Source organism: Bombus bifarius, unplaced genomic scaffold (genome assembly GCF_011952205.1).
Source record: "Bombus bifarius isolate JDL3187 unplaced genomic scaffold, Bbif_JDL3187 scf7180000009243, whole genome shotgun sequence".
Classification (NCBI taxonomy): domain Eukaryota; kingdom Metazoa; phylum Arthropoda; class Insecta; order Hymenoptera; family Apidae; genus Bombus; species Bombus bifarius.
In genome coordinates this window covers 5,362,063-5,376,950 of record NW_022884989.1, presented here as the reverse complement: position 1 = coordinate 5,376,950, position 14,888 = coordinate 5,362,063, and the positions used below count along the sequence as shown (strand labels likewise).

Below are 14,888 nucleotides of genomic sequence, written 5' to 3'. Positions count from 1 at the left end.
GTAAACATTTTACCAGCCATTTCATTTAAACAGGCAATCTGTGAGCATTGAGTCGTCACTGCTAGTTATTTCCACCAAAATGCTTCCTGATGATCAGGTGATCACTGTGAACGTTTCTAGGTAGTACTCTTCCGGGTTCAATTACTACCGTTTCTATCCTGAGCCAATGGTGAAAAACGGCCTATCATGTCATGGATTTCACTCGAACTGTAACTTCCTCTACGGTGATGAAATTCAGACTGGTAAGATTTCCGCATATGATGAACCAATGCTAGTAGCTACATATATGTGTGGTAGAGATTGTAAGGAAATGCTAGTAACAAATTCTTAAGGAAGAGGACATTTCTATGATAAAAAACGAACCAAGACAGGAATTTAATGAAGAAAAAGAAACAAACGGGCGCAAGGATACAACAAGTTGATTTCAGCAATGAAAAAGAAGCGGTGCGAGGACACCAAAAACGTAATATCTATGTTTAAAGAAGGCTGTCCAAGGGCATGAAAAAATAATTCCATCAACGAAAAAAATAGAACGAGAGCTTCACGATAGAAGTAACAACCAAACACCGTAAGAAGGAAAGCTGTACTAGAAAATACAATTGAACGAAACTAATCTTCGCAAATTCCGAGAATATCGCAGAATTTTTAAGAACGTACGACGACTTCTGTTATTATAGTTCAATTAACGTACAAACTCACTAATACGAATGTATGAATGGATTAATCCACAACGTGGACTTTTTATAATCAAATTAATCTACGATCAAACGCAGGAAAAGAAGATTAGTGAGGGAAGACCTCACACAAAGTATACAACAGTACTTGCAAATACAGTTTCATAAAATCGCTCTTTCGACCGAACTCTATGACAGTGATCGATAATCCGTCAGCCATTGATTTCCTCTAATTCCTCGTACGTTCGATCGTCTGTCGGGTTCATCGTATCCGTCGAATTCGACGAAGCGTGTCGGATGACCGACCCTGATCGCTCGTTTGAAGAGGCGCATTCTATCTCGTGGCCGCGTCGCCGCTGCCGCCACCGCGCCGCCGCCACGGCGGATCGACTTTCTCTCTAAGTCACATGATGCTAAGTCACATGCGTTCCTGCGCAATCTTGCATCTCGATGCAAGGCCTGTATGAGAGATCCCGCTTCCACGGGAGAATCGTGTTTTCCCTGACACTCGTGTGTACAGGTGCACGAAGTAAACGCTCACACGTAGAAACCGGAGACCGTCGGAGAAGAGAGGTCGTAGACACGCGGCGGATCGATCTAGATCACCGAAGCGAGCGATCTTTCTTTTCGCCGGCCTCGCGTTCGCCTTCCCTTTCACAGTAACTCCAGAATAATAGGGTTGAGCGGGTAACACGGTGAGTCACATGATCAGCTGCGATTGCCACCCTCCATCGCCAATTCTACGATGATCTGTTCAGATTGCAAGTACCAACGATGGTCGAAATTCGTGATTCTCCAGAGAAATTTGATCGACTTGCTAACGATGTATCTTTGGGAATTTTAGTCGTTCATTTGTAAATTATATGGTCAAAAGCGTGTACTTTGAATTGCATCGTGCATCTTTTGTGATTTGCATTCTCAATTAGGAATTCTGCGGTTATTTCTTGGAATTAGATAGATCGGAGTAGTTACAGTAATCAATTTGTAATTTTCCACTGCAGTTTTACGGGTGTTGCGAGAATGAATTTTTCTAGATTTCGATGATTGATTCGGTATGGATAAAGACGTATTCCCACTTGTATTATAGGCGCGTGCTTGCGGTCGGATCTCTCGATTAGGAATTCCGTAATAATTTGGCAAAATTAAAGGTAGATGATTGAAATAACGAACGCGTAATTTTTTGTAGCAGTTTCGTTGATTTTGCAATGCACTCTTTTCTCTTGGTCAAATTTTATGCAACACACTGGAACGAGATACGATCAGATTTATGCGTCTTGGATTTTAATCGATGATTATTCGAAGAAGAAGAAAGAGAATGTCCGCTACTGGCCAACTCCTTTCTTTTTTATTGCAATCTACAGGATGTAATAATTGTCGATTACGTCAGGGATGGCCGTAAAATTACAAGAAGACTGGGGCGACGAGGATAAAATATAATTCATGGGGACGACCTTTTCTGTAATTGATTCGATATTAAGTTAATCGCCGCGTTGCGCTGGTTGTGTGTGTAATTTGTCGGGCTTGGTCCTCGGTAAATTAAAAGCGTATTATCTTGCGTACATTGGAGAAAAGAAAGCCGGCTATATTGTTCGACGTTCGCAATTCTTTCGCGTCATTTTTCTCCAACGTTTCGCTTCTTTACGTAATAAAATTAAGTTTAGACACGTTTAATTAAGAATTAGCCCGACACACTGTACTCTACAAACTTGCAACCTCGATCTTCTCGAAAGTGAGACGCAAAGCGGAAGCTTCGACTTCTTCTTTCTCCTGCCGATTGCCCACTCCTGCTGTTTTCAACTTGGAATTTCTCGTAAATGAAGTGCGTAACGCAACTTTGTTACTTTCGTGTTATTTTGAACCACAGTAATCCCTTCGGTTTCATTCATCGCCACTGTATATATTACGGTAGATTATACATCCCTTATTGAAGTTAGGTGGCAGAAACGATCGGTCTGCGTACATATCCAAAACGAGCGCGAAGGCATGAGCTTGAAATCAGGTTAAACGCGAACGGGAGAGCAATCGGGATATCCGCGCGAGAGAGGGAAGGGAATTTAGTACATGTAGCGTTGCGTATTCTGCCCTAGTTTGCTTCCAAACTAAGTAGTCAGCGGTCCCACCGGTTTCCCAGGCCGTTTGATTGACTGATGCTGCGGCAACTATGATTTTCATGCTCGCTATACAGCTGCTTTCCGTCACGATCCTGTTCTATTCATCCCTGGGGCGGTATTGAACGAGCTTCAAATAATGATCGAACATTCTTTGATTTGTCACTTGTTGTTAAAAAGTATACGCACTAAATTAATTAAACGTATGTATGTAACATATGTGAATACGATATTCGTTAGTATGTATTTGTTTCAAGCTTGCAACGTTTACGATATATTTTACAACACAGTTTTTGTCATTAATTTTTGCACACTTAGATTCTTATTAAAATAATGAGCAAAGAATCAAATTTGGTGAAATTTTTCTAATTAAAATTTTTCTTTTGATATCGCTTGTAGCAGTTGTTTCTAATTTTACTTCGATATATTAATTTCTCGTTACCGACTCGTTGTTAATGGCTAAATGGAAGATTAATTTGTTAATACTATCGTAAATGAATATATCCGCATTCCCTGTACCTGCAATTAATCTCCGACACCGCGTTGGAATTTAATGAGAAACGAACAAAGTTGCTCGAAAGACCAAAGAGAACAGGAATGAAATGATGTTCGTGTACTTTCCAAGAAAATATTTCCGCCATATGTATACATCGAAATAGGAGAAAGCGGATCAGAATTTGGAATTCTAGATTAGAATCTAGATCGTTAAATACTTCCTTTTATTGCCGCGACTGGCGTTTACCTTCAAACGTGTCCTCGACTTCTGCCAGCAGAAGATTGCGACAGCTGCAATGAAATTCCGCTTTTGTCTATAGTCTATAGGATAATATTTTCCTGTGTTCGAAATAGAACCTCGGCGATCGTTTTCTCCTAAGACAATTAGGCTCGAACACTTGATAACAAATCAAACGATATATATAAAACCAATGTTAGATAAGATCAAATTAAATCTACGATTCCATAACTTACATCAATACGAATAGCTTCGATTCTGTATGTATAGGTATATGTAAACGATCGTACTTTTAAACTTTCTCCAATTTTTTTACCTAACTTTGTTCGAAATTCAATTTCTGAAATTTTTATGTCCACGATATTAAAGACATTGGCTCTTATACTGTGACAAGTATGTTTTACGTGTCAATATTTTACAAATATTTTTTGATATTACGTGTATTCTATGGATTTTTCACTTTTAAATTTTTCACGGATGCGTAAATATGCGCATATACAGGGTGGTTGGTAACTGGTGGTACAAGCGGAAAGGGGGTGATTCTACGCGAAAAAATAAGTCGAAAATATAGAATAAAAATTTTTCGTTTGAGGCTTTGTTTTCGAGAAAATCGACTTTGAATTTTCGCTCGGTACGCGTGCGGTACGTTATAACGGGTCTTACTGTAGATCGTTGTCTCGATGGAAAAATTAAAAAAAAAAATGTTTATTCTATATTTTCGACTTATTTTTTCGCGTAGAATCACCCCCTTTCGGCTTGAACCACCAGTTACCAACCACCCTGTATATAAAACCAATGTTAGATAAGATCAAATTAAATCTACGATTCCATAACTTACATCAATACGAATAGCTTCGATTCTGTACGTATAGGTATATATAAACGATCGTACTTTTAAACTTTCTCCAATTCTTTTTATCTAACTCTGTTCGAAATTCAATTTCTGAAATTTTTATGTCCACGATATTAAAGACATTGGCTCTTATACTGTGACAAGTATGTTTTACATGTCAATATTTTACAAATATTTTTTGATATTACGTGTATTCTATGGATTTTTCACTTTTAAATTTTTCACGGATGCGTAAATATGCGCATATACAGGGTGGTTGGTAACTGGTGGTACAAGCGGAAAGGGGGTGATTCTACGCGAAAAAATAAGTCGAAAATATAGAATAAAAATTTTTCGTTTGAGGCTTTGTTTTCGAGAAAATCGACTTTGAATTTTCGCTCGGTACGCGTGCGGTACGTTATAACGGATCTCACTGTAGATCGTTGTCTCGATGGAAAAATTAAAAAAAAAAATATTTATTCTATATTTTCGACTTATTTTTTCGCGTAGAATCACCCCCTTTCGGCTTGAACCACCAGTTACCAACCACCCTGTATATAAAACCAATGTTAGATAAGATCAAATTAAATCTACGATTCCATAACTTACATCAATACGAATAGCTTCGATTCTGTATGTATAGGTATATGTAAACGATCGTACTTTTAAACTTTCTCCAATTTTTTTATCTAACTTTGTTCGAAATTCAATTTCTGAAATTTTTATGTCCACGATATTAAAGACATTGGCTCTTATACTGTGACAAGTATGTTTTACATGTCAATATTTTACAAATATTTTTTGATATTACGTGTATTCTATGGATTTTTCACGTTAAAATTTTTCACGGATGCGTAAATATGCGCATATATATGTAACTGTTTCACGGAATAAACTATGTTTATTCATATTACGTATTTGTCGTGCATAACGTTTCTGTAATGTCTCTAATAACGTAACACTGAAATTTCAACGATCTTTCACACAGCATAACGCAAATCTGTTAGAATCATTGAAGTTTGGAATGTATAAAAATTGCAAAACGATATTTTGACGTGGTGTTTTTTACGCCAATCGAATGGGTCATTTACTAGATGTTATAGAGAGGTTTACACCAGTTGATTAGTTGAAAAAGAGCACGGTATCGTAATATTATCGTTGTGGTTCTAATACGGAATCGAAACTGCGACCACACGACTTCACGGAACTTTCATTCTTTTGCATAGCTCGCCGCGTGATTCACAGTAGGCGAGTCTGGACCGTATGTCCTGCATCGTTCGTATCCTGTTATGTCCATTGTTCGACATCCTGTTTGTCGTGGTCGCACCACTTTTTTTGATACCGATAGTTGATACCGACATTTCACCTGGTTTCTAATCGACGAATTATTCTTTGGTAAAAGGTATACGAAACTTTCGAACAAATAATTTTTCATTCGAGTTTACCAATGTTTATACAAGATTCAATCTTCTTCCGTATCTCCATTCTCCGCAATTAAGAACCGAGAAAAGAAAAAATAAGTTATTTAATAGAATTTGTTCGACAACACAGTTACATAATCCTTTTATTAGTTCTTGACTATGAATTTCAGGCAAAATCCTTGTTACTGTTCGAAAACTTCTATACGTATTGGACACTAGAATAAAGAACATTTTTGGAAGGATACTATAAATGGATTATTATTTTTGTATTATTTCTATTTTTTTTTTTTTTTTATTACTAATTTCCTTAAAATTATTACAAAACAGTCACAACTCCCACAGTATATTTTTTATTTAAGGACTCGATTTTAATCCCCAACAATTCGTCGCAAAACATTCGAAATATCTAATACTTTGGAAAGTAAAGGAATGTCATTCTCTATTGAAATTTCGAAAACGACGAAACAACCAAACTACGACGCATCCGGCCACGAAAAACCTAAGACCTTGCTCCCGTTGTGAAAGTAATCGCGACCGAGCTATTACGAGGAACGTGTGTCCTCTCACTTTCTGTATGCACGCCCGTACAATGAGCTGGTGATCGAATTACACCAAACATGAGAGGGTTAACGGCGTAAAAGGTGGCAGCCATTAATTAGCAAGGTACAGAGACTCGTTTAAAAACGGCGACAAATCTCGAATGCAAGCACGGAAAATTCCATTTTTGGAGTCTGTTCACCTGCTGCTTAATCGCTGTTCCCCGCTATCTTCGGTTCTTTTGTACAATGGAGAACAAAACAATGATAAAATAAAAGCTTCGTGTATATAAATAAATAAAATCACGATAAAAAATGATAAAATATAAATAAAAAAATAACGATAGATAAAAGCTTTCTCATAGTTGAACTGCGAATTTTTATATATTTTTTTAAAGATATAATTAGAAAGATAGAATCTCGGTAGAGTTGTTTCACCTACCAAGTAGTATAGAAAGCACTGTATTTTGCATATTTTGTATATTTTTTTACGTCAGGTTGGCGTTTTATATTACTTGTGCACTTATAAATTTTCAATAAATGCATAAATGTTCACTCATAAAGGAACGAGTGTCGAAACTGGCGGTATCGCAGAACGGATATGATTAAAACCACTTTTAGTATTTAAACGGAATATCTAATTGAATGCCTGATGATCGAAATAATTCATGTTGATTTTAAATAAGGAAAAATGGAGTTTTATCGATATATCAGTTTGAATTTTAGAAAATTTTATGTACATGTCTAGTTGAAATAATAAATGATTCGAATTGCTAGATATAAAATTAACGATCGTAAGAGTACAACCGCGCTGCTCTTTTTACACTGAAATTATTAAAACATATCACATCGAAGAATAAGGTTATAAATTAATTAATTATAAAACTAATATAACTATATAAAATATAACTATATAAAGAGATAATTTTTGGAAGTCAAAATACGAAATGCAAGTAAATGGAAGTTCTCAGCATTTTGACTCACTCCACTCTGATTAAATATTGGTTTGGCAACTAAGTCATTTCGTCATTACCACCTAATGAGAAAATCCCCAATCAGTTAGTTGCCAACCCAATAGAATTGCTATACATTTGGTAATTTCTCTTTATGAACGAATATCTGTATAAATTTATTTTATCGCTGTCGAGTATCAAGGATAGATACATTTAAGCTTCATTATGTTTATTAATTTATAACACTTATAATACGTGAAATTCGGGAATAGTAGCAGAAACAAACCGAAGAAGCGGAATTTCTTGTAGCGTACAAGGGAAACGATAATGATATTATCTGTGCATATATGAACTTTAGAAACAGGATAGTTACCAGGAAATGTATTTTAAAAATCGATAACAAAATTTAATTTTTCTTTGATATCGACCGTGAATAATATTCCTGTTTTAATGAAGCAGAAATCTTCGTTAACGCATTACGGAATATCTCGGTATTACTAACGCCATCCTTCGTACAACTTGAGGACTTATAGAAACAGGACATGGTACAAATGAACAAGTTAAATCAGAATCTCGTTGATGAAAGCACAATTTATTTAGAAATATAAAAAGCCAACAAATTGTATCAAATCGTGTAAGTAAAAATTTCACTTGTTCGTAACATCATGTCAATCTATATAGATAGAAAATATATATATATATAAAAATATTGGGCTACACTCTAAAGAACCATGTATTAAAAATTCTCGAAAAACTCGTTCTCTACATACAAAAGAAACGGATTTAATAACTTCCATAATTAACATTGTGTTAGCAAAAATTTCATTCGTTAGTCCAATGCAAAAGACCGAAAGAAAGTCTTTCTCATTTCGACACGCAGTTTGTTATTAATAACGAACCATGAAATTTCCATAACGTCATACTAATCTAAAGTTGAATAGAAAATATACATTAGTTGTTAGTATATTATATTCTACGAAAATATATAATGAAATTCTCAAAAAATCTTATTCGTACATAAAGAAAAAGTAATGTTGAGTCAGCATTAGCATTAGTGATATTACTTGATGTCGAAGCATTCCGTGGTACAGCTACCATATTCGATTTAGTTGACAAATTCGGTTCTGTTCATATACGCATTGTAGTTGGCATACTATTTGTTACAGTTGGCATACTATTTGTTGCAGTTGGCATACTATTTGTTGCAGTTGGCATACTCATAACTGGCATACTCATAGCTGGCATACTCGATTCAGCTGGTGAACTCGATGATTTTATTGTTGAAGTAGATGGGTTTGAAGTTGTATGAGGTAAATATAATTCAGGACACTTTACGGCACAGGCAAGATTCAGTATGTACGGCTTTCCTTCAGTTGACTCGCAAGAATTCTTGCAAAAATATATTCGTATCGGCTCGAGCAAACCAAAGCCGAATCTTGGTTCCTCGATTCTTTCTTCAAGAATCTGTTCCTATATGTATGATAATAAGAACAAGAAATTAATATTTATATAATTAATATTTATACAGGAAATTATAATATGCAATAATCATTAATTGTTAATTGCTCATAAAAAGACACTATACGCATTCAAAATGTTAACTAGTTGAACAATAACGAAATTAATGTATTTATTTGCAGAAAAATTAAATTTAGTGCACTGTAGTTTCTTTGAAAGAAAATCAGAAAATAGCAAATAATTGACAAAAAAAAAAAAAATGTTATCTACGTATGCGAAGAAAAATTCGTTCGTGGAGAAGTTAACGATTTTCGTGGAAAATTGCTATTAAGGATAATTAATAATCACTCTGGTATCATCGGAAATTATTTATGGTTATGTAATCGAGCTTTAGAAACACGAAAGCCGTGGCAAGTCTTAACCTGTGACCAAACAGATCCGATCAATATGAACAAAGCAGCAATCCATGCGGTGAGACGCGACATAACGAATTCGTTGTTAATATAGTTTAACCGCGAAACAACACGAGCAACATTTCCCAGTAGAATTTTCCTTTCGTCTTATATACGTACGCCGAAGACCGTGGATCGTTAAAAATTCAAGCTTGACCTATTCTCCGTTTTTTTTCAACGATATCTCTTTGAAATTCAGAGTTGTCCCAGCTGACGGATAACACGCATCCTTATCGCGATTCTTTGTTCGATGAACGAGAGAACAATTCAGACACAATTAACAAGTAACAATGTTATTGAACACAGATGGGACAATGTTATTTAAAAATGAGAATCGATTGAGATCAGGAAACAAATAGGACTTTGTAAATGTTTTATATTAATTTTCTATTGGATTTAGAATGATATTTAGCTGATATTTATCAAAAAATGTGTCAAAAGAATATTCCTCGTCGCTATAGTAATATTGTTTGAAGTTATTGTTCGTTTTCACCTGTATGCAAATGATATATTGCATACGTGACCGAAGAATGAGAGTTAGGGGGTACTGTTGCCAATGAGTCGCGTGTTAATATCGAGCGAGATGGAAATCCATTATATTTGTGTCCATCGTACTCGAATCTGTAGCCACGTTTGATAATTATCATATCAAAAGCAGGAGCATCGTGTTATTTTCCATGCCATGCCTAATTATATGCAACCTGATTTGCATTCGCGTGTATCGTGAGCTCGATAGCCTCTATTGTCTCGGTTAATTAAATTGTTCACGAAAAGAAAACATACTGGTTATTAATTGAAAGTTTTTAGATTTATATATCACGTAAGTCAAAACTATTGATTGTACAGCGACAGAGAAAAACAGAAACGTACAACGTTTGATTCTTCCAAAAATTCTGAAATACTGAATGATTTTATATTCAATCTTTGTTCATTCAAAGTAATCAAAGAATTTTCTATTTTACCGATATTAATTGTTCAATTTTTGTAAATCATCATAATCAAATAGTTCTCTTTTTATTTTGAAAAATAATCCTTCCTATTTGTCATATATGTCAATATGCCATATATTTAGTTTTTTGTGCAAATCAATACCAATTTGTCAACTTTTGCTATTCAACATAGTCAAAAAGCTGAATTTCCTTCTGGTTTAATAATTAAATAATGTTATGCCAGAAACAACCATTAATTTATATATATACGATCTTTGTATAAACCAATGCCGATCTACCAATTTTTATAAATTCGTCATAATCGAAAGTCCTAATTTTCTTGTTACTCTTTAAAAAAGTCCCCTTTAGCCAATATAAAGTAATTAACGCCAGCAAAGGAGGTCGTTATTTTCATAAAGATTAATTTCCATCTATTTCACTGTGTCGCGTCAATCAAAGTCATATCGAATGATTTTTGCATACGGCGAGAAGCGGATGGCGAGGATTCGAGAGTGCATATAAGACGTTGATTATACCAGAGTTGCGCTTATGACCTTTCACGCAGGACTGCTTAAAGTTACGTCAATGGTGTGCATTGTACGAGAGAGCTGACTGGTTGGAAGGCGATAGACACCACGTGATCCTGCTACCAATGACGCCGGGGAATACCAACGGGTCGATAACAATGAGACCGACAACGATGCCTCGGGAATATTCTCTTCGCCTGGGTCTATCGACCTGACCTTATATTTCCTGCCGTTTTCCTTTGGCACGACGTCATTGTCTTCCACCGGATATTGTCTGATCTTTCGTAACTCCTTATCTTCACTTTTTTCCCGTATTGTTAACGTTGAGACATTTGGTGCCTTTTACACTAGGCTAGTGAAATTCTATATGGATACAGTATTTCTTTGATGGACGTACGAATGGTTTATGTTTTATGTAGCCCTATTCTTTGTTTGAATATTTTGCTTAATATAATAGATAAGATCGACATTAGATGTACTGAACTCTGTCAGATTTATTCGATGATTATGTTTGCACGGAACTTGCATTGATTGTGAAAATTTAAGACGGAAATCGATAATCGTGTATCGACGTAAGGTTCGTGTACTTACTTACGATGAATAATGAATGTTAATTTTGAGCTACTAGAGAATTGCATAATGCATTTTATTACACCGATATTGACTATAATACAATAATAATACAAAGTTTTTATCACTAGAAGTAGAAAAGAAGGTATATAGTTTATCTTAGCGTCACTTCTTTATCAAGAGTCGGTAACACACACAAAATACTTTTATTGTATTATAACTTCTAACATATCTACTACACTACACACTTCTAATACATATATAATTTTTATTGTATTATAAGCAACTTTTTATTGGGTTATTATGCTACTCTATGTATTTGTATTCTATCGTTTTAATAACAATAATGAAATAACTATATTACACTTAAATATTTCATATCAAATATTTCAAAATTGTTGACACTTATGCTTAAATGAATATTTTTGTTATGTTTATTTATTTCGTAAATATATGATATTCGTTACATTAAAAAATTAAACAAAAATCTATATAATTAAAAAGATCAAAGGTATTAATTACAATGTAAAAAATAATATAACAAAATATTTATAATTAACGCGAATCTAAACACGGAACGAAGAGATAGGTTTCTACCGATCAGTATCAGGTTTTGCAAGGATCTGAGAAAAATTGTCACTGCGGAAATTCTTCGATTCAGTAATTAACTGTTTTGCGCGTGATTCGAGCAACTAGGCAGTAACGGGGAACATTATTTGTGAAAGTAATTGAACTCGTTATGAAACTCGTCTTTCAAGAAAGTAATCTAACCGTGGTGGGGTTTTCGTAATTCTCGGCTGAATCTCTAATTAGACCCGCATATGCCAATCGATCCTTCTTCAGTCACGCACCGCGTTCGATTCGTAGCAGCGAATAGAATAGCAGATGGTCGACATTTAAGTTGAACTTTTTCGATGTTCATTCGAATCATTGCCATTAGACGTCTGGCAAAACCATTGGTCAATCCACAAACATTAATTTTTTATTGCCTAGGGAATGTTTTATACTGGCTAAATGTGCCAAGAATCGAACGTCCTTTGTCAAGATTATCTACCGTCGGTAATACGGTTCATTGCCAAAAAAGTTTAAAATTCTCCTCAAAATATGAAAACTCCAAGTTTACATTTCTAAATCTCCAAATAAATCAGATTAAAAATTTTCAACATCTCATATCCCTTTCTGTCGTGTCCAACCGGTCAGATTGGATTTCAAGTTAAGATTTCTAAGTTTTTCATATAATTCTAAATTTCTACGAATAGCTCGTAAACAAAATTTCTTCTATTTCTTTATACGCTTTCACAACTCGCCGGATCTAAATCACATTTTATCTCTTCGAATCTGCGTTAACTCGGTCGATAACGAAATTTTCCTTGGGGACTCCCTAGTGATCGGTGGTTCCCGGAGATCGCAAGACGAAAAGTCACTCGCTGGAGATCGGTTTGCATCGAGAGACGAAGAAAGTAAAGTGCTCCTAGACTGATAACTAGACGAGAAGCCGGTTAATTAGCCGCACAGTTAGATAACGCTCTTTATCTAGATCGCGTGGAACGATCAGAGGCCCTGTGCAGTAGCGCAAACGTGCACCAAGCCAGCAGCCAGTCGACACTCGATTGGCGGAGCGGATGGTGGTGGATGGAGGAGGTAAAAGCGACCGAGGGGCTGTTGCAGGCGCGAGTGGAGGTGAGGAGGTGGCTGGAGTTCTGGTTCTTTGCAGAGAACTCCTCCGGTAGTCGCCTCCTTGACGTTCCTCTGGGGGGTTTCAAGCTCGCGCGTGGGAGTAGAAGCTGATAGTAGCGTGGGGTGCATATCGAAGGGAAGATGAGAGTGGGTGGATGGAAAGGAAAGGAAGGGTGGGTGAGCCGTAGTAGATAGGTGGATGGGTGGTTGGTCGGTCGGCTAAGTGGTTTGAGGGCGAGCTGAAGGGAAAGAGACACGGCGTATGTACGTGAGCAAGGAGCGTGGAAAAGGGCGGTCGGGGAGGTTAGAGGCCGTAGGAGTGGGATTGCCGAGGCGTGCGTGGGTGAGCGAAGCCGTCGGTACATCGAAGGGGGGAAAAGGAAGGACGAAGAAAGGAGAGAAAAGACGACGGGAGTCGGGGTGTATGAGAGACACGTAGATGGTGGTAGAACGTAGCAGAAAGGGAGGCTACAAAGCGGAATGGAAAAAGGAAGGAAACGACGACGAGAGGGAGATAAATGAACGACAGTGGAATAGAGAGCTTGCGAGCAGCAAGGAGGGAGCATGGGTTAGGAGAGACAAGGAGAGGTTGGTACGTGGTCGCTGATGGGAGCGAGAAAGGAAGACACGTTGAGACGGAAGGTGAGAAACACGGGGAAGGATGGACGGAGATGGTAGAGACAACAGGGATAGTGATACGGTGTAAAGACAAATAGAGCGGGAATGCAATAAGGAGAGACGCAGCCCGAATATACATACATATTTCGAAGAAAGAGAAAGGCAAGAGGAAGTGGGAAAAGAGAGACGTTAGAGGGAGGAGGAGAAGTGGATGATCGAGGGAGATAGGCACTGGAACGGATAGGCACGCTGCGAACGAACGAGACAGAAACGAACGGATTCTAGAGGAAAAGGGTACGAATGGAGAGTATACCATTGAAGGGAGCGACTAACAGAGATAGCAAGCGTGTATTAGAGGATGAGAGGAGCTAGGGTGAGAGTAACAGGCAACCGCGTTAGAATGAGATAGAAGCCGAGAGATAGAGAGGGTAAAGCAGAGAGTCGACTCGGATATGAGGGTGTCGCGCAAGCCGGTCACGCCGAGGTTTCCATGGCAACGACAGGCGATAAATCAACCCGCAACATCCCCGAGTACCGCCAGATAAAACCGCATACACATATGTGTATACGTACATATACGCGCGGAGTGGAGATACCGACTGGTAACTCCGCGCCCAAAAAGTTTTCCCTTCGACCGATTTATGCCGCCGCTGCCTGCAACACCGAAGAACGCCTTGCCATCGAAGAAGAACTCTTTTCTTCCTTTTCATTTCTCTTTTTATCTCTTCTTCCCTCTATCTCTCTCACGCTGGCCGTCGACGTTGCTCTCCCTTCGACTCCCTTCTCTCTCTTCCGCCTCCCTTTATAAACTCGTCTTTTTCTTCCATTCCTCTCTTCATTCCAGTTCCCCGTCCTTTCCTTTTCTCTTATTATCCCTCCTTCTGTCTTATTTCTTCCTCCTCTTCTTCTTCTTCTTCTTCTTTCTTTCCCCCTTTTCATGCATCGCACTCCGTGCTTCTCCCCCTCTGTGATTCTCTTTATCGTTCACCTCTCGCGATCTCCTTCCTTTTCGCGCATTCTCCATCCACCAGCGTGTTCTCTCTTCCGCCCTCCACACAGTGTACGCGCTCTCGCACGCCCTCTCTCTCTCCCGCTCCCGCCCCCCCCCTTCCTCACTCTGTTTCCCTTTCTTGTTCACTTGTCTCTCGGCTATGCAACGCGCGCGGCCAACACACAGCTACTTCTATACAACACGGTGGTTCGCCCTGTGCATGCACACACGGTGGCTGCCGGCCTATCGTGGCGCATGCCACGACCTCGAGCTGTCCTATCGTCCTTTCGCCGCCACGAGAAGTATGCAGACGTTGTAACTTACGATTAAACGCAGACGGTGTTGATAATAACAGTTCATTTCCCTGCCACGCTTCCGATCCCGCGCTCCGTCTACAAGGTAACGCTGG

At 37.7% G+C, this 14,888-nt stretch overlaps 2 protein-coding genes across 2 annotated transcripts in view; one reads left to right on the top strand and one right to left on the bottom strand.

The window, feature by feature from the left end:
• LOC117214669 (centrosomal protein of 290 kDa-like) overlaps nucleotides 1–14,888 on the top strand; it is a 170,107-nt gene that overhangs the window by 69,848 nt on the left and 85,371 nt on the right. The window lies entirely within an intron of this gene.
• LOC117214672 lies at nucleotides 7,695–9,474 on the bottom strand. Its single transcript, XM_033460884.1, has 2 exons — nucleotides 9,138–9,474; nucleotides 7,695–8,727 (listed from the first exon to the last, which is right to left on the bottom strand). Exons 1-2 carry the CDS (start codon nucleotides 9,198–9,200, stop codon nucleotides 8,386–8,388), a joined length of 405 nt encoding a protein of 134 aa, XP_033316775.1. The 5' UTR covers nucleotides 9,201–9,474; the 3' UTR covers nucleotides 7,695–8,385.